The sequence below is a fragment of the Podarcis erhardii genome (assembly GCF_964252035.2).
Source record: "Podarcis erhardii genome assembly, chromosome: 11".
Taxonomy (NCBI): domain Eukaryota; kingdom Metazoa; phylum Chordata; class Lepidosauria; order Squamata; family Lacertidae; genus Podarcis; species Podarcis erhardii.
The window spans coordinates 45,574,078-45,592,417 of NC_138501.1; the positions used below are offsets into that span (position 1 = coordinate 45,574,078).

Genomic DNA, 18,340 nt, shown 5'->3' on the forward strand with positions numbered 1-18,340 from the left:
AATCATTGATGTATATACCAAGCTCGGTGTGATGAGCTTTCTCTGTTTGTGCCAACAAAACCATGGCAAGGGACTGTGCACCTAATTTCATTCTTCCCTGCACTTAGGTCCCCAAAGTATTTGCTGCTGTGCTGAGTGTGGAGGGCAGAGCAGAACTGAGCAGAATGGGAACACTTGTGTGAGCTGTGACTGCTTAGTTGTCACCCTGTGAGACTTCTACCTACCCTGGTATTGGTGCTTATTTTATTCTAAGGAGAATCATTTGGATCATTATTTGGGCTCAGGAGAATATCCAGAGGACTACCATGGCTGAAACTCTACAGGTGGGACCAACTCAATACTACTCCTTTTTTTTTTTTTTTTTTTTTGACTGGCCGCTCAACCTTATTAACATACTGGTGAAAGAACAAGTAAAATACTGTAGAAAAATAAACTCTTCTTATTATGTGCTGCAACTCAGACACTTCTCAAAAAAAAAGGAAAAAAGAAATCCTTGAGTAATTACCTTAATATTATTTAATAACATGTTTCTCACTGCTAAAGCATGTCAAGAAAATGTTGTCATTTCCATGCTGGTTAAGTTTAATATTCTTTGCTTTATTATACTAAACCACCTACTCCAGAATTCATTTTATTTTTTTAAAAAAGGCTCCTTCGCAGTTTGGGGGGAGCACAATGGTGCCCGCTGAGTCTCCTTGTTCACAGGCTTCACTGCCTGTGACTTTTGAGGGTCCCCGCTTCGCCGTAGCGGCAGGACCCGAACCCATGAAGCAGACTCCCCTCGGAGCTCCGAGGGAAATCCGCCATTAATCGCTGGCGCCGACCGGAAGTCATTTTAAGGATTCCAGTCCTTTCCAAAGGAGATCACTTGGCTCAGTTCAGCTCATCAGTTAAGCCAGGCTGCTGAGGCTCCATGCTGAACTATAATTCCCATCATCCTGGATCACTGGCTATGCTGGATAGGAATGAAGGGAGTTGTAGTCCAACAACATCTGGGGTCCCAAAGTTGAGAAAGGCTGGGTTAGGATGTCTGACTGGAATTTGGGAGCCCAGACTCTGAATCCCCACTCAGCCATTTAGTTCACTGGGTGACCTTGGGGCAGTCGCTCACTCTCAGCCTAACCTACCTCACAGGGTTGTTGTGAGGCTAAAATGGGGAGGAGCAGACCTGTGTGCACTAACCTTGAGGAAAGGTAGGATATAAATGCAGTAATTAAATAAATATTTCTAGGTTATAATTGGATTTATTCTATGTTTGCTAAACTGTTGATCTTTGAATTCATTGAAACACGTTTTGTAAACTGATTTTGTAAAAAATAACAATAAAAAACCCATGCTTTGTGGAATTTTGTTTTTTTTTAAATTGTAAGTTGCTTTGAGCACAGCTTAATATGGAAAGGCAGCATATAAATAAACTCAACCAACCAATCAGCCAGCCAGCCAGCCGGCTTCCATGCCAATATGACTCTATCTAAATCAGGCTTTCTCAATCTCAGCCCTCCAGATGTTTTTGGCCTACAACTCCCATGATCCCTAGCTAGCAGGACCAGTGGTCAGGGATGGTGGGAACTGTAGTCTCAAAACATCTGGAGGGCCGAGTTTGGGGGGTCCCTGATCTAAATCAAGGTATTCATGAGCATGCTGCCATTGACCTCCACTAATGCACACAACAGTAGGAAAAGAAACCACAAAGTGGAATCCAGTCTGCATGGGAAGCTGCTACACATTAATGCCTCACTCCATAGACCAGCCTCCACATCAATGGCTTCATTTCTGACACATGGCAGACGTTTCATATAACAGTGTTTCTAACCATCTGGTGTGCTTTTCCAATAAATACAGTTTGTTGTGGCTTTACAGGACACTCATGTGTTTACCACTGTAATGTAAAGCCCCCCCGCCCTGCAAATGTAATGCTTGAAAAGCTAGAAGATTTTAATATTTAAAACCGATAAAGAATGATTGATTTGGTGCTATCTTTCCCAAAATAACCTTTTCCCAGAAGCTGCTTTTCCACAGACTCAAGCGATGCTGCAGGTATTAATCATCTGAATCCAAAGGGTGCAACATGACTAGGTGGATATAAACTGATTTCCCTTTGCACTGACCCAAGCTTACTTGGCTCTGGACACATGATACAGTGATGCAAATGAGATTGCGGAGCACTTCTGACTTTACACCAGAGATCTCATAGCACAAAGTCTACAGGGCTTCTCATATAGGAGCTTTATCTTGTACCCACCATTACCTGTGAACAGAGGGTTCAAGGCATCTTCTGTCTTTTTATTTTTTTAAAAAACAACAACTTGGAAATGATTTTCACATTTCAAATCCTGGGAAACAAACCCAGAAGTCCTTGGCTTCCTGTGAAGTTTATTGCACACAATATGGTTTCCACCACTGACGATGTACACTGCCATCAACAGTTGAGACCCCTGATTTACCCAGGCTCCGATAAAGAAAATTATTAGGTGCAAAACATCATGGAGACCTAATTAAACAGGTTTTACTGATACTATCTATGACTTAGCTACCTAAAAGACAAAAAAGAAGAAGTCATCTATCTACCGATAAGCTACTTTTTAAAAAAAGGAAGACAGAATCAATAATTGCTTCCTCATCTTGTGTATGGAAGAAAAAAATAGCCCATCTGATTTAATCAGCTATGTGTCTTGTACTAATTTTCCATTTTTGAGGCTGGCTTTATGTAACCTTCAGGTTACATTTATTTTCTTCTTTTAAATTCATGAATCCCCATTAGGTATGGCGTGGTAAAGGAAAGAAGCTGGTAGCATGCCTTAACTGAAGTTGATAATGATCAGAAGTTATAAATCTTTTGTAAACCATAGGGGTTTTTTCTTCCGCAACTTGCAATATCAGGTCAGGCTTAATTAAAATTACATGTCCCATCAGGAGCCTTTACGAGCAAAATGGAAACAAACCTCACTGCATGCATTTTATGTTCTTTTCTAATTATCTGAAAATCATTTTTATTGTGTGAGAGCAATTTTAGTAGCCATTTCAGACATCATCCATCAGGAAGCTCTTCTTATTGAAAGGCAAAGATGACTTGTACAACTGTATGCCCCATTCAATGCAATGGGGTGACATCCAACAAGGGGCTCCAATGGCGCCTCTGGAACTGACATACTTGTTTCCCCTTCATCCCTGGCTGTCACAAGGGCAGATGTGGTGCTTCTTCTGCCATGAACTCTCACTCTTCTTCCTAGGGTGCTACCCTGTGGTTTCTGAAAGGTCACAGGGTATTGCAGAGCCTCTCCTACAAGGTGTGACCTGAAAGTTCAGTGAATGGTCATAGAAATCGGACAGCGAGAAATATTCGAACACGTATACCTTACAGGTCTTCAAAGTAGGCCCTCTCTAATACAATGCACCATTGACAAGGTTCATAGAACTGTTGTAAACTTCTGGAGAAGTCCTCTTTTCGTACTACTTTCAGTTCCCTCGTCACAGAAGCTTGGACGTGTGAAATGTTGGGAAATCTGTGCCCTTTCAGTGCAGATTTCAGTTTTGGAAAAAGAAAGAAATCTGGTTGCGCCAGATCGAGAGCATATGGAGGGTAAGGTAAAGGTAAAGGGACCCCTGGCCGTTAGGTCCAGTCGTGGCCGACTCTGGGGTTGCGGCGCTCATCTCACTTTATTGGCTGAGGGAGCCGACGTACAGCTTCCGAGTCATGTGGCCAGCATGACTAAGCTGCTTCTGGCAAACCAGAGCAGCGCACGGAAACACTGTTTACCTTCCCGCCTATTTATCTACTTGCACTTCATGCTTTTGAACTGCTAGGTTGGCAGGAGCAGGGACCGAGCAACGGGCACTCACCCCGTCGTGGGGATTCAAACCACTGACCTTCTGATCGGCAAGTCCTAGGCTCTGTGGTTTAACTCACAGTGCCACCCACATCCCTCATATGGAGGGTAGAACAACTCATATCCTCAGTAACAATTTCACGTGGAATATGCAATGCTTCCACCACCATTCGGACAGAAAACATCGACCCTGCATCAATAACTCACAAACTCTGTCAACATTTGCTGCTGTTCTGCTTGTCAACAGTGTGTCAGAATGAGAATCATCGTCAATGGTTTGCCACCCTTCACGGAAATGCTTAAACCATTCATACACTGTCTTTCGAGTTACAGCTTCATCTCCATACACAATTGTGTGCATTTTGTGGGTATCTGATGCCGATTGTATGTTTGAATATTTCTTGCTGTTCGATTTCTATGACCATTCACCGAACTTTCTGGTCACACCTTGTATTTTGTTAGGGATCTGAGTAACAGGTTTGTTTGGGGTGTGTCAGAATGGAGGCACAGATTCCAACGCATGGAGTGTCCCATACACTTTAATGGCTGGCATTGTACCAAAGGAAACAAAGGATTTGCGTTGGCCAATTTAAAGCAATACTAATATAGATTTCTGTGGGTGGGTGGTGTTGAGACAAAATAGGGCCTGCTTCTTAACACAGTGCAATTTCCTGGCTCTGCAGTTTATATCTGCTAAAGCTACAGTGCATATAATGACTGCTCTGTCATGGCTAGGAGAAGCCAAGGAATAATGAATTTCCCCCCAATTATCTATTCCATTCCCCTCTTTAATCTCCCAAACTTTCTTTTCTCACAGAGACTCTTTTGCTCCAGTGATTCTGGTGGCACCCTCACATGGGAAAGGACTGTAAATTTATTGCAGGCTTCCAGCCTGCTTAATACCTTATCACTGTCATCTGTTTTCCTAGCTTGTGTGTTGGGTCACAACTCTTTGAAAGCTTTGTTCAAGCTTCTCCTGACCTCGCCTGCTCACCTAGCTCAAAAGCATGATGCTGGGGAAAAAAAGATGTATCTAAACTGATCTGCTGAGCCGTTGTAAAGGTAAATAAATGATTTCCCCGGGGAGCTGGAACTGCGGTGACAGTGAAAAGTCGCAATGTGATTCCATGTATACATGGGACATGACAGCAGCATGGTGGTGGACACTAGAGCTTACACCAGGGGTAGTCAACCTTTTTATACCTACTTCCCACTAGTGCATCTTTCTTGATGGTAAAATTTCCTTGCCGCCCACCAGTGCTCGATGGAAGGAGGATTCAGCTTGTGCCATAGAACTCCCTACCGCCCACCTAGAATCCTGAAACACCCACTAGTGGGGGGAAGGGACCAGGTTGACGACCCCTGGCTTAAACACTGATCAACAACACTCTCATAGGATGAAATGCATTAGCGCCATGCAAATCCGCTTCCCCAAAAGGGATTGGACAGAAATACAACAGGCAGATCTGGGGATAGGGTTGCCATACATCTGGAATGCCCCAGCCATAGCCTAAATATGGCAGTCGGAAACAGTGTCTGGGCGGAAATCGCTGCAATGTCCGGAAAATCCAGATGTATGGCAACCCATGTCAGAAGTCTAGATTTGGGTGATTTCCCTTAAAAATAGCTGGAAAACTTCTTTTTTGAGATTGTGCAAAAGAAAAGCTCAAAAATTTTGGGCAAGAGTAAAAAAAGCTCAACAACTGTGCCCCCCCCCAAAAAAAAAACCCTCAAGAACTTTTGTGTCTGGATTTTCACTTTTTGAAATATGGGAAGCCTATCTGGGGATGGCTAGCCAGAAAGCATTTCAGCTTAAGCCAGCTGTACTCAGTTTTTCTGAAGGAATAACCCAAACACCACGAACCTTCTGCTTGTTTCTTTCACACAGAGAAGCCTTCCAAAACCCTCTTGAATTACAGTGGTACCTCAGGTTATGAACTTAATTCATTCCGGAGGTCCATTCTTAACCCGAAACAGTTCTTAACCTGAGGTGTGCTTTTGCTAATTGGGCCTCCTGCTGCCGCCGTGCCGCCGGTTCGCGATTTCCATTCTCATCCTGGGGCAAAGTTCTCAAACTGAGGTACTACTTCTGGGTTAGTGGAGTTTATAACCCAAAGTGTTTGTAACCTGAAGTGTTTGTAACCCGAGGTACCACTGTAATTAGAATAGGAAAGATCTCTACACATCAGATCCATACTTTCTGCACTAAGAAATGCAAACTAACATGCAACTCCTATCAGCCTCTGCCAGCGTTGCCAATTGCCAGGGATGATGATAGCTGTGGTTCAAAACATCTAGCACCAGATGACATTGCAAATCCCAGAGCTGCTCACTTGATGGAAGCCATTAAGGGGCTCACAGGGCCACATATCTCAGCTTTTAGCTCCTATGACCTGTCAATGTGCTGTACTAATGTTAAGTGTTAAGAATCCTTGTGGTGCTGCCATATACGCTGGGGCATTCTCCAAAGTCGTATTTCTCATAATTTCACCAACAAACTCTGACTGTTATGGTAGGGGCTGTGGCTCAGAAGCAGAGCATCTGCTTACATCTAGGACTCAGGTTCAACTCCTGGTATCTCCAGGTAGGGCTGGGAGAGACTGCCTCTCTGAAACCCTGGAGAGCAGCTGCCAGTCAGTTTAGACAATACTGAGTTAGAGGGACCAGCAGGGCTGGTTCAGTATAAGGCATCTTGCTATGTCTTCTTAGGCCAAGTTGCCTGTTTACGACAGCTGCAGTTGACTGTGCCATACTAAAATGTATTATTCCATCTGATGAATGCAGAAAGATTTGATGAAAGTGGAGACAAGGAGGGGGACACGGATAACAAAGACATTCTGGAGTTTAATTGTATTGAACAAAGAAGGCCAATTCAGAGGAAAATGGTTTTAGTCCATATTTACCATTAAGGCTGCTTCGGTCAATCAGATTTGTGTCAACTGGCCAGTAGGCCCCATCGCCATGACGACCTGCGAAAAGGAAAATGAGCATCAGTGCAGAATGGCTTATATACCTGAGACAAGACAGGCTCAGTTCTTCAAACAGTGTCGATCTGACGTTTAAGCTATTAGATATTGTAAGAGGAGGTGACTGAACAGCTGCCTGAGAAAAATCTGCCATAAAAGCAGCCTTTTCTAAACCAAATCTCTGAGCACTTTGACGCTCCCCAGCCACATGCTGCTTGTCATTACTCTGCTATTCAGAATTGCTAGTTAAAAGTGACAAAAGAAGGTGAGGATTGTGGCATGAGCTAGAATATTCTCTCTCAGAAGATGACAAACCTGACAGCAGAGATATTCATGCATCTTAAGACAAGTTTAGTGTTAGATGTGCTCACTTCTCAGAGGTCCATTTCCCCCCCTCAAAGCTCCACCTTTGACATTTTATTTCTGTGCATGGAAACTGTATTATTCTGCCAGGTAACACCATGTCTCTCTAAGGCAGTGATGGCCAAGCTTGGCCCTCCAGCTGTTTTTGGACTACGACTCCCATCATCCCTAGCTAACAGGACCAGTGGTCAGGGATGATGGGAATTGTAGTCCCAAAACATCTGGAGGGCTGAGTTTGGCCATTACTGCTTTAAGGCACACACATCTGGAGTAGTCAATGGGGAGCCCAATAACAGACTTTAACAATGCTAACTAGGGCTGATGGAAGGGCATCACGAACTAGACCAAATGCTTTCTTGGTGTATATGTCTCCTGTTGACTTACAGACTTTCATGCAAAGTCAAATCACTCAAAAGGAATATGCTACCAAAAGCTGGTGTTTTAAAAAATAAAATAATAACAATCCTGCTCTTGTATTGATCGATTCTGTTTTCTCTTTGTGTTGCCTGGTTCCTAACTGTTCGTATAATATTTAATAATATGTCACAGAATGAAAAAAAAAAAAAAAAAAACATTGACAGATGGTATAGAAATCTTGTAAATAAGTAAAATATATAGCCTCCTTTCACACTCTGTTATACAAAGCAGCATAACAACTTCTGGACGTCGTATTCCAGAACATAGTAATGGATGTGAGTAGACTTTGTCAAATACAAATGGAAAGTGGTTATTTTACTATATGAAGTATTTCTGAAAAAGTGAAGTTCATTTTTAGAAGTATATATTAGCTGTTTGAAGGACGACACATATAATAAGCTAACCTCTAAGGGCACATGGCTATTACACATATAAAATTGTACGAAATTATAGCAGTTTCTTACAATAGCAGGATTTGCAAACTGTTCACAAATTGCCTCACTGCCTCCCGGTACTAATGATGTTGAGTGCACTGTGCTTATTATGCAAGTCACATTTTTCCATGACTTGACAGAAAAGAATGACTCAGCAAGTGTGGCGCTGCCCTGCACTGCCATTCCTTCGCAAAGACTCACAAAAAGGCCCTCTAGCTATCTTTGTTCTATATCAGTCCTAGGATATATTCTCAGAAGAGTCAGAAGCACTCCAGATAATTTCTAACTGTGCCAGTTCTAGCCCAAAGTGATTAAACCAGGCAGTTTACTCATATACTTCAGCTTCATTTCTTAAAAAGATTATTATGGATGTATATGTGTATATAGAAACACGGGGGGCGTTGTGGTCTAAACCACTGAGCCTAGGGCTTGCCGATCGGAAGCTTGGCAGTTCGAATCCTCGTGGGGGCTCCCATTGCTCGGTCCCAACTCCTGCCCACCTAGCAGTTCAAAAGCACATCAAAGTGCAAGTAGATAAAGAGGTACCACTCTGGCAGGAAGGTAAACGGCGTTTCCATTTCACCAGAAGCAGCTTAGTCATGCTGGCCACATGACCTGGAAAAACTGTCTGCGGACAAACGTCGGCTCCCTCGGCCAGTAAAACAAGATGAGCGCCACAACCCCAGAGTCATTCGTGACTGGACTTAATGGACGGGGTCCTTTACCTTTACCTTTTTAAGTGTCAAAACAAAATTAAAAAAAAACTCCTTCCAGTAGCACCTTAGAGACCAACTAAGTTTGTTATTGGTATGAGCTTTCGTGTGCATGCACACTTCTTCAGATACACTGAAACAGAAGTCACCAGACCCTTAAATATAGTCAGTGGTGTAGCGTGGGTTGTCAGCACCCGGGGCAAGGCAAGTAATTTGCGCCCACTAACCCATGGATTTGCGCCCCCTAACCCGTGGATTTGCGCCCCCTAACCCTAACCCCCAGATGTTGCGCCCGGTGCGGCCGGCCCCCCCTGCACCCCCCACGTTGCGCCACTGAATATAGTGAGTGGGTGGGGAGGAGTATTACTCAGAAGGGTGGTGGGAATGGGTGATTGGCTGATAGGTGTGGTAAACTGGTTGACGACTGTTAATGACTGCAATAGGTCTTACAGGAAAAAGCAAGGGATGAGATGGCTAAAAATAGCTTAATCATGTATAATGAGATAACAATCCAATGTCTCTATTCAGACCAAGTCTCTACATGGTTTTAAGTTTGGTAATAAGTTGCAATTCAGCAACTTCTCTTTCCAGTCTATTTCTGAAATTCTTTTGTAATAAGACAGCTACTTTGAGATCTTGTATAGAATGTCCTGGGAGACTGAAGTGTTCTCCTACTGGTTTCTCTGTCTTGTGATTCCTGATATCAGATTTATTTCCATTTATCCTTTGGCGTAGGGTTTGGCCTGTTTGTCCAATATAGAGGGCTGAAGGGCACTGCTGGCATTTGATGGCATACAGCAGACCAATATGGCTACCTACCAACAACCGGGCAGAGAGATCAAAGCAGAGTTGGGAACTACAAGATATGTTATCGTGATTACCCGCATGCAGCAAATTCAGGGTCTTAAATTACAACGGAAACTTTATAGACTCGTAAAAATTACAGGGTTTATAGTCTCATAAAAATAACAGGGCTGCCCCACAGGCTCCGAGTGGTCAGGCATACAACTGATGGATTTGCCCATGTTACCTTGGAGGTGCACACCGTGAAACGAGTTTAGGAGAGGCTTTGCAGCAGCCCGCAGGGAGACCTGACATATGCTTTGAGAATGACGGTGGTTAACCTGAGAAGTTGTTTCATTGTGCAGGAGAGGCGTCTGGAGCTTAGGTACACCTGAAATTATTCCTCTTTGCTGATTTGCCTATCAACAGTGTGAAGTGCTCTGGTTTGAAAGGCCCAATTAGGAATGTAAGGTCATTATCATCACGGGCGTTTTCAGCATAATCAACTTCTCAATCAGGATAATTGCAGAGCCATTGGCATTTGATCCTCGGAAGCAGAGTAGAGTTGCACAACGGCTCAGTCGTAATCATTAGAAATGGAGAGCAAATTAGTCATTTTGCACCCACGAGCAGGATATGTGGTGTTTGTTTGTTTGTTTGTGCATGTGGTCAGAAATCTTAGACCAGCTGGAACTTGCACCCCTTGAAAAATTGTCACATATTTACTGTACAAATTTTAGAAGGAATGCTGGAACATGTGGAAGAAGTAGGCAGCAGCGATGTTGATGTTATTAGAATGGATCCCATCCCATTTGAGCAAAATTCTATCCTTGCCCAACCATACCTTTTTGCTGTATTCCTAGGGGTGGTGAGAGAGACACATGGCCTTTAGCTTTACAAAAAAACAACCCTGTGGTTAGTTTTAAGCTCCAATTATGCTGGAAAATAATGTAATGAGTGCAAATATATATGAGTTGGTGATTTCATTGCAATCTACCGAAACCTCCTATAATTATCAAATAAGACCCACTCCAGCTTTAGAATATATTCTAAAGTGTTTTCAAAATAGACCTTCTCCTTAGGGAAGCAAAAGACTAGTTTTATGCATGAAAGCAAAAGGTCTGAGCTTTTGATTTGTGGCAATTAGGCTGATAGCAGAGCTATAAATCAAATAGCCCTTAACAAGTCTAGTGCATGGCATTTCAACAAAACTAATCCAACCAATATCTCATATTGGATTTATGGTGATGCAATTTTATTACTCAGCTTAGACTTTGCTTAGACATGGAAAGGGAGCCTGAAGCTCACCAGAGGGAGTGTGATCCTGCTCATCTTAGACCACTCAGAAGCATTTGATAATTTGATAATCAATCCTTCTTGACCACCTGAAAGGGATGGGAATGGAGAGCAGTGATTGACAGTAGTTCTGTTCCTATTTGAGGGGTCAGTATTAAGAGGTAGTGTTCGTTCTCTCTCTCTCTCTCTCTCTCTCTCTCTCTCTCTCTCTCTCTCTCTCAATATATCATTGCTTTTTCCAACTGGAGAAAACACACCTGGGTTCCATCTTGCCCCTGTGCTTTTCAATAACTATAAGGAGCCTCTGAGTTTTGCTATGGAAAAGTAACACTTCAAATTCAAAAGCAAATTCAGAAAGACTTCTGTGTTTGCCTTATATAATAGAACCTCACACACTTTAGATTACTATTTAAGCTGAAGAGATGGTACCTATGTTTGCATTTTTCCTCTTCCTTGCTTTTAATTGTTGTGACGTTTTATTTTTTAGAGCGAAAGACTGTGATAAAAACTATCTTGCTTTTATTGATTCTATGCCAGGTACTGCAGGAGCCCATTCAGCTGAAAAGTGGGGAACAGATGCTCTAAATGTATAAATTACTTTAAATTAAAACTGAAAACCAGGAGAATCATAGGGCTGCAAGAAACCTCAAGGGTCATCGAGTCAAAACCCTGTAATGCAGGAACCTTTCACCCAAAGTTGGGCTTGAACCCACAACATTACCAACTGAGCTAACCCAGAGTTCCTCACCAATCTTGGTTTGCTAGAATATCTTAAAACGACAAGTAGATGAAGACAGAAAACAATTCCAAGGTGACATTCCTCCAATGTTAGGATTGGACATATGAATAGCACTGAAAAATTATTCCAACAGCACCAACGTCTTGGCATATTTTACTCAGTAGTAGTCCCACTATGGCCAATGAGGCTTACTCACAGATAAATGTACACTGGATGGCAGCCTAAAGCTATATTAATCTTCTGATCTCCTGAATCTTCTGGCACTTGCTGCAAGTCCCCTCCCAAAAAAAGACCACAATTGGACCACTGACATCCAATTATATCTTATTATCTCCACATCCCGCTGAGTATTCTCCCTACAGGAAAAATGTTTCATAAAAATCAGAGTTGAAGCAGGAGGAGAGGAACTCTTTTGAGAGAATAGGCAAATATGTATCGGTTCAAAATCATCTCTCACTCTTGCTTTCTCAGTCTCTCTCACTCTTAAAAAAGGCTTTGAAATCCATCTGAATTTCTCTTCACTGCACGGCAGCTGTGATCCAGGGAAAGGTAAAAAAAAGAAAATAAAAAACGAGGCATCTTTCTGCTATTACAGCATTGAAAGAGGGGTCTGTCTGCACGCTGGCATTAAGCAATAGATGTAACTTTCAGTTACATCTTACCAGCTGGGAGAAAGCACCGCAACAAGCAAAACCAGACAATTTCTGGTGTTCGGCCAAACAGTGTTGAGCAGAGGCAGTTTCTGCTTCAAACAGCCAAGCAGCAACATAACTGCTGTAATCCAAACACGGCACAGGTTGAATTGCATTTTTGTTTGGAAAAAGAGAGAGTAAAAATTGGAATGCCCAGGCAACGCTTCAACTGCCTTACAAATGCTATTTCCTTGAAAACTCAGACAATTAGCACTCTGTTTATTCATGAGATTAAAAGCAGCGAGGTGTAAAATGGCAGGTGTCCTGTCAAATGCAACACATTAATTCCTTGGCCAGAGAAGGCTCGGCATTTTGAACTCAACAGGGTGGGTTTCAAGTTTCTGCTGTTTGCCTTCCATGGAACAGAGGAGGCAACCATTTCTGAAGTTTGAAGCATATGGTTCTGGTTTTCAGCCTGGAAGGTCTGCGCAGTGGTGTCAGTCAACTGGAGGATTATGAGTCTCTTTCCAGCAGGTCCCTTCTAACTCTACATTTCTACGGTTCTGTGATTCTAATACACACTGCAGGCCACTGAAGGACAAAACTGGGGAGTTTCTGAGGAATCCCCCTACACTTCCCCCATTTGCTTTAAATTTCTCCCCTTTTCTGTGACTCTTCACATCCATTTTGTACTTTCCAGAACCATCCTGCAGAGCATAGTCCCACAATAGAGGAAAAAGTCATCTGGTTGTCTAGACCAGGGATGTCCAACTAGTCAACCGCGATCTACAGGTCCCCGTGTGATAGCGGTCAATTGCAGGCTCATTTTTTCCTCCATGGGGGAACTTTGGTTTGCCCCTCCCTAAAAAAAAAAGCTCAACAACTTTTTTAAAAATTAATTTTCCAGTATACCTCCAGTAATAGCCAAATTATAACAATAACAATTTGGAAGGCATGGTTGGTTTCCTAGGCAACTGAGTGACTTCTTCCTGCATCCTGGCACTTTCAGCACAGTGCTGAAAGGGACAAAACAGCCACCATCACTGTGCTGGGAAAGGATCAGAAAAGAAATGAATATCAGGGTGGTTTTCTTGGAGGAGAGAACATGCCAGACAGTGCAAGGGGCAAACGTTATGGCTCCCCAAACTGATCCAAAGTGGAGACTGCAAGTTTGCAGTTCTTGAATAAGACTGTAAAGTTAAACATTATGGGTCGTGAGTTTTTCTCTGAGTAGGCCTATTGAAATGAATGGACCTAACTTGGATTTATCCGCTATTTTCATAATTATTTTCGTATCCATTATTTTCAATGAGTAGGGCTAGCAATGGACACAACCCCTAGGTCAGCATTCAACAAAGTTTTACTCAGAGTAAACCCACTGAAATGAATAAGCAGAACTTCAGTCGGTTTACTCTGAGTAAAACTTAGTTGGATACCACCCTTTGCTTCAGCTCAGGTGTACAACAGATTATTCCCCCACCCCTGGTCCCCTTCAAACCAAGAGTCCCATCCAACATACGTTTGGGCTTCTCTAGAAACAATTCTCTAATTTCCCAGGTTTTCCTATAGTACAGTTGTTCTTGCTTAACTTTCTCCTCCTCCTGCACACAGTTTTCCTTTTCCTTAAGGGAATTAATTCCTCATTATATAATCACTCTGAAACCAGTGCAAAGAAATGCAGAAATGCACTTTGGTATAATTATATAACCACCAAAGTAATTTCGTTATGAAAACAGCTGGCTTTGTATATATACACACTTCGTATATATAGGCAACCCAAACTCTGCAGAGACCTTGTGCTGGCCACTGGAGAAATACAACCATTTCATAAAGTATGCAGCAGCTAATAGCATGTAGAGCCACCTTGTAGCTTTCAGGAGAAGCAAATGAAGGGCTTTTGTTACTTGACCTAATTAAATTAGGTGCCGACATAAAATCAAATCAAATCAAGGACTGCATTTACTCAACACCTTTAGCCTGACACGGAAAACTGATTTAATAAACGGTGAATGGAAATCTACCTTGAAATGATTTAAGGGCCCTCTTTTGGCCTTGTCCAGCTGGTTTCAAAAATAGTCCTGGCTTCAAGTGTAGGAGTTCCATAAATTTATTTCTCTAGAACTTAGCTTCCTCCTATTTTGCACTTAACAGCAAAATGTGGGCTGTGCCGGAGCAGGAAGTAAAAATGCAGTTAGGCTTGAGTGAGAAATGGGAAAAGAGGAACAAAGGGCAGAGGCACTCTGTGCATGCCTGTGTTCTGGTTACCAGATTTTTTTCAATGAATCTGGGGAAACTTTTTTTTGAAGCTGAGTAGCAAGAGGGAGTCAGTAGTGTGGATGGTGAGGCAAAAGACCCTGGGCCCAAGCACACATGCATACTGTATAAAGGTCAAAGCCCTTCTTTCACACCCTGTGAAACATAAATGCACAGAGTTTTTTTAAAGAACTGGGCAATGGCCCGCCGCCCATCCATGACTCCCGAGCCTTCCCTGATCTCCTTCCCCCTTTGTTTTGACAGATCAGGGGAGGCTCGGGAGTCACGGGCGGGCAGCCTGGTAGTGCAGTTGGCTCTGGCTGACTTCAGGAGCTGCTCACTGCCATGGCACAGGAAAAGTGGCAGATGCCACGGCAGCGAGCAGTTCCTGAAGCCAGCCAGAGCCAACTGCGCTAACAGGCTGGCTCCAGGCTGCTGAGGTTGCCGCTGCCACGTTTCCCAGGGATAGATTTGCAAATCTGGGGACTTTCAGGGACGGAATTTGTCCGGGGACAGATTTGGAAATCCGGGGACTGTCCCCGGGAACAGGACAAGGAGGGATGTCAGAGAATTCCACTTGAAATGAAAATGGGGGTGGAAATTCCTACAGTTCGTATGTTTGTTCATGGTCAGGGATGGAAATCACGCAAGCAAATGTGGGTAACATCTGTTATCTTTTTAAGTCTGCATTTTTTAAAAAAACTTTTCCACTGAAATGCAGTTGAAATTAATCATGTAATTAATTACGTAAGCTGCAGCAATAGCAGACAGCAAGATGAACAATGTAGGTTTTAGCAGAAGCCAAACTACAGAGGAGCAGAAGCAGCACTGATTGCAACAAACCTAGGATGGGACAGAAATCTGCTGCTTTGCATTTCCTACTGCAGGTCACTGCTCAACCTCCAATCTTAACTATTTTGGGACTGTAAGGAATGGCTCTTCTTCTTCTTGTGTGAAGTTATTTGCATATGCCATTCAAATAAAGCTCTTGCTAAGCTATAACGTCGCTTGTTCTGATTGCACCAAAAGTCCACCAAGGGACCAAAAGCTCCATGGACCAGCTAAAAGGGGATACAGAAGTTTTGTAAGAGCTTCCAAACTTCCAGCACCTAATTAATAATCTCCTAAAATTAAATTTCTACACAAGTTACCTGCACTGCTCCATGCTGTTATGTGTTTCCTTGCTTCCCAGAGTAGCAATGAGTTCCAGGGGTACCTGTTTTCTTTTGGAAGACGAGTACACTGGAGGTTTATGCCGTTTGTAATATCTAGGTTTTTTTTACAAATTAGTTGAGGATAGGTGGTCTGCTACAACACACCACATCTGCTGCCCTAGATTAGATCCCAGAGTAGGATTGGGGGAGAAATTTACTTCAGTTTTCATTTTAAACCTACCTTACTTCACACTTGTCAAAAGCAATATGTGGACTGAAGCAAAGCTATCCTCTGAAATTTGCACTTGCAAATTTGGCAGTGCACTTCACCACCAAAAAATGTTTGCAAAAATATTAGGGAAAATAACATATAGAGTACATATGGGGAAATTGCTGGCATTAACGTGTATATAAAGAAAAATGCGCGCTAAAGTGCTGGCAGTTTTTGTAAGGACTTTTTAAAATAAAGAAAAACCCAGGGGTCATGTGAGTTCTAAACTGAACAGTAGCCCATCATCTGACTGCTGCATTTTGAAATCAGTCCTAGATATCATTTTGAGAACCCGACTGTTGCTTTTCACGACGCTTTATAAAGAGTCCTCTGCATCAACATTTCTGTGCATGCATGTATTAGTTTAATGCATGCTTATAAAAAAGGGAAACTGATGGAAGCTACCCATAAAGTTTAGCTGAATGCCTGCAGCAGAAAAAAGGAAGGTGTGATCATTTACCTTATTAGGTTACCTTATGTTTCCTTGGCTCCCAGAGCTTTCCCCAGAGAACCAGTCAAAATGAGGCAACACATGATTTCTGGACAACAAACGGCACTGCTGTGAGCATATGAGGCCTAGTTACAGCCTCCAACTCCTTGAAGAGGAAGGCATATTGCAGCATACAAACACATTTTCTGCCAAACCCATCGCTAACCTCTGCCACTTCCCATTTAATTTCTTTGGTTCCCACAGTGCAAGCAGAATGAACAAATGGAAGGGAGTGTGGGTGGGAGGAGAAGAGATTTGTTTTATTATTACATACTGGGAACTAATGTCTTGTTGACCAAAGTGAGGTTACTGCCACATACACAATCTAATTTGAATCTAGCATGTTTATTTATTTCTCCACATGAAATAAAGTAGTATGAGCTTTCTCAGACTGGGCCAAGTCCTAAAGGGACTTGGTTCTTTTCTATCCTGATTCAAACGCATTCAAAGGAAAAAGATGTTCCCAAATTCACAGGTGAGCCTCTGGGGTTGGAACACGGCAGCCTATTGCAGCCCACTTCTATTCCCCAGACACTGAATGGGGAAACTGGGGGACCAGTGGGGCATGCTGGGGGAAAACCAAACAAACGATTGATCTGGTCACACTTGTCAGCAGGTAAATTTAACCACTTCTCATTAGGAAATGGGATTTGCTGTGGAAAAGATTCATCTAGTAATACAATCAAGACCTTGGGCAACTAAGGCAGTACTTCATCTTTCCAAAAATCACCCCAATTCTGGCGAACCAGGAGTCAGCAAACAAGCACCACGCCTGAGCTATAGCAGTAATCTTGAAGCTTGATTCGGAAGTTTTCACTGATCAAACCACCCTGCTGCTAAAAGGAATCATGTGCCACCTTCTTTGCAAGGACACTAAACCAGAAAGCTCAGTTCTAAGCGTAGTTTGTTGCTTGGCTAACCTTGTTACTGTGATCCTACTCAGAGCAACTGAACACCAGGACTGTAAAAGCATCCCTGACTACTTGCTATGCTGGCTGGGGCTAATGGAATCTTCTACACTGCTCGGTTATAGCGTTAAAATGCATTATAAAAATATGACAGCAGAGCAGCAATACGTTGGCAATGGGAAATTACATTGAGAGCTATATAACTTTTTTATAGCCTTCAATAGAATTTTTACAGATCAGTGTAGATCCAGCCCAACAATATCTGGAGGCCACATGCTCTCCATCCCTGACACAGAAAAGTGGCACCCTCTTTCCCTCTCCTTTTTGCTACATCCTACCTTTTCTATTTCTATTTTTTTGGTGATGCTCCTTACTCCATCCATCCTTTTCTGCTGGTGGAGGCTGGGAAAACGAGAGCCGGTTGGACTCTGAAGCATAGCCGTCAGTTAATAGCAGTTACCAGTGCATAGCCTGCCTTGCTGCCTGAAGGAACTGCTCTGGCTCCTGTTATTGCTTGAGCTTTTCAACCCAGTGAGCATTTTTAATGTAATCTTTTTATAGAATTCTACAGGCTATGCCTGATAAGTAGAACAAGCCCCCAACAACAACAGAAGCAACGGTCTTGGCATCATGACGATGGGATTTAGGGTGTGTGTGTGTGTGTGTGTGTGTGGAGAGAGAGAGAGAGAGACTTACTTTAATGATTTATAAACAACAAGGCACAACCAAGGCTGTAACAAGAATATTCAATGGAGGGTCTCTCCCCCCCCCCTTTTGGTCTTTGCTTGGTTTGGCAGAGAAAGAAAGTAGCAGGCAGAAAGCACACGATGTGCGCATAGCTCAAATCTTTTCCCACAACAATTCCACTCCTACCTTAATGTGGGGGAGGAAATGCAAGGAAACTGAATGAGAAATGGAAGAGTCATGGTCAAGATGCATGGAAGCTATAGGCAAGGAAAATCTCAGTTGTAAGTGAGGGTATAGTCAGGTGAAGGGAAAAGCAGGCTTTGCTAATCAGCCACCCTCGAAATCTCGGAAGGCCTTTTCCAACTATAGAGCCCTTTTGTTCCCCTGCAGAAAATGAAAAGAGCCAT

General features: G+C 42.8%; 1 protein-coding gene across 3 annotated transcripts in view; it reads right to left on the bottom strand.

Annotated features, from left to right (window-relative positions):
- The window catches only part of DCC (DCC netrin 1 receptor), a 944,701-nt gene that overhangs the window by 48,289 nt on the left and 878,072 nt on the right, over nt 1-18,340 (bottom strand). For all 3 annotated transcript variants that reach the window (XM_081881357.1, XM_081881356.1, XM_081881358.1), the window contains exon 22: nt 6,731-6,796. In XM_081881357.1, coding sequence (XP_081737483.1) covers nt 6,731-6,796 — 66 coding nt within the window. The remainder of the gene's footprint in view (nt 1-6,730; nt 6,797-18,340) is intronic.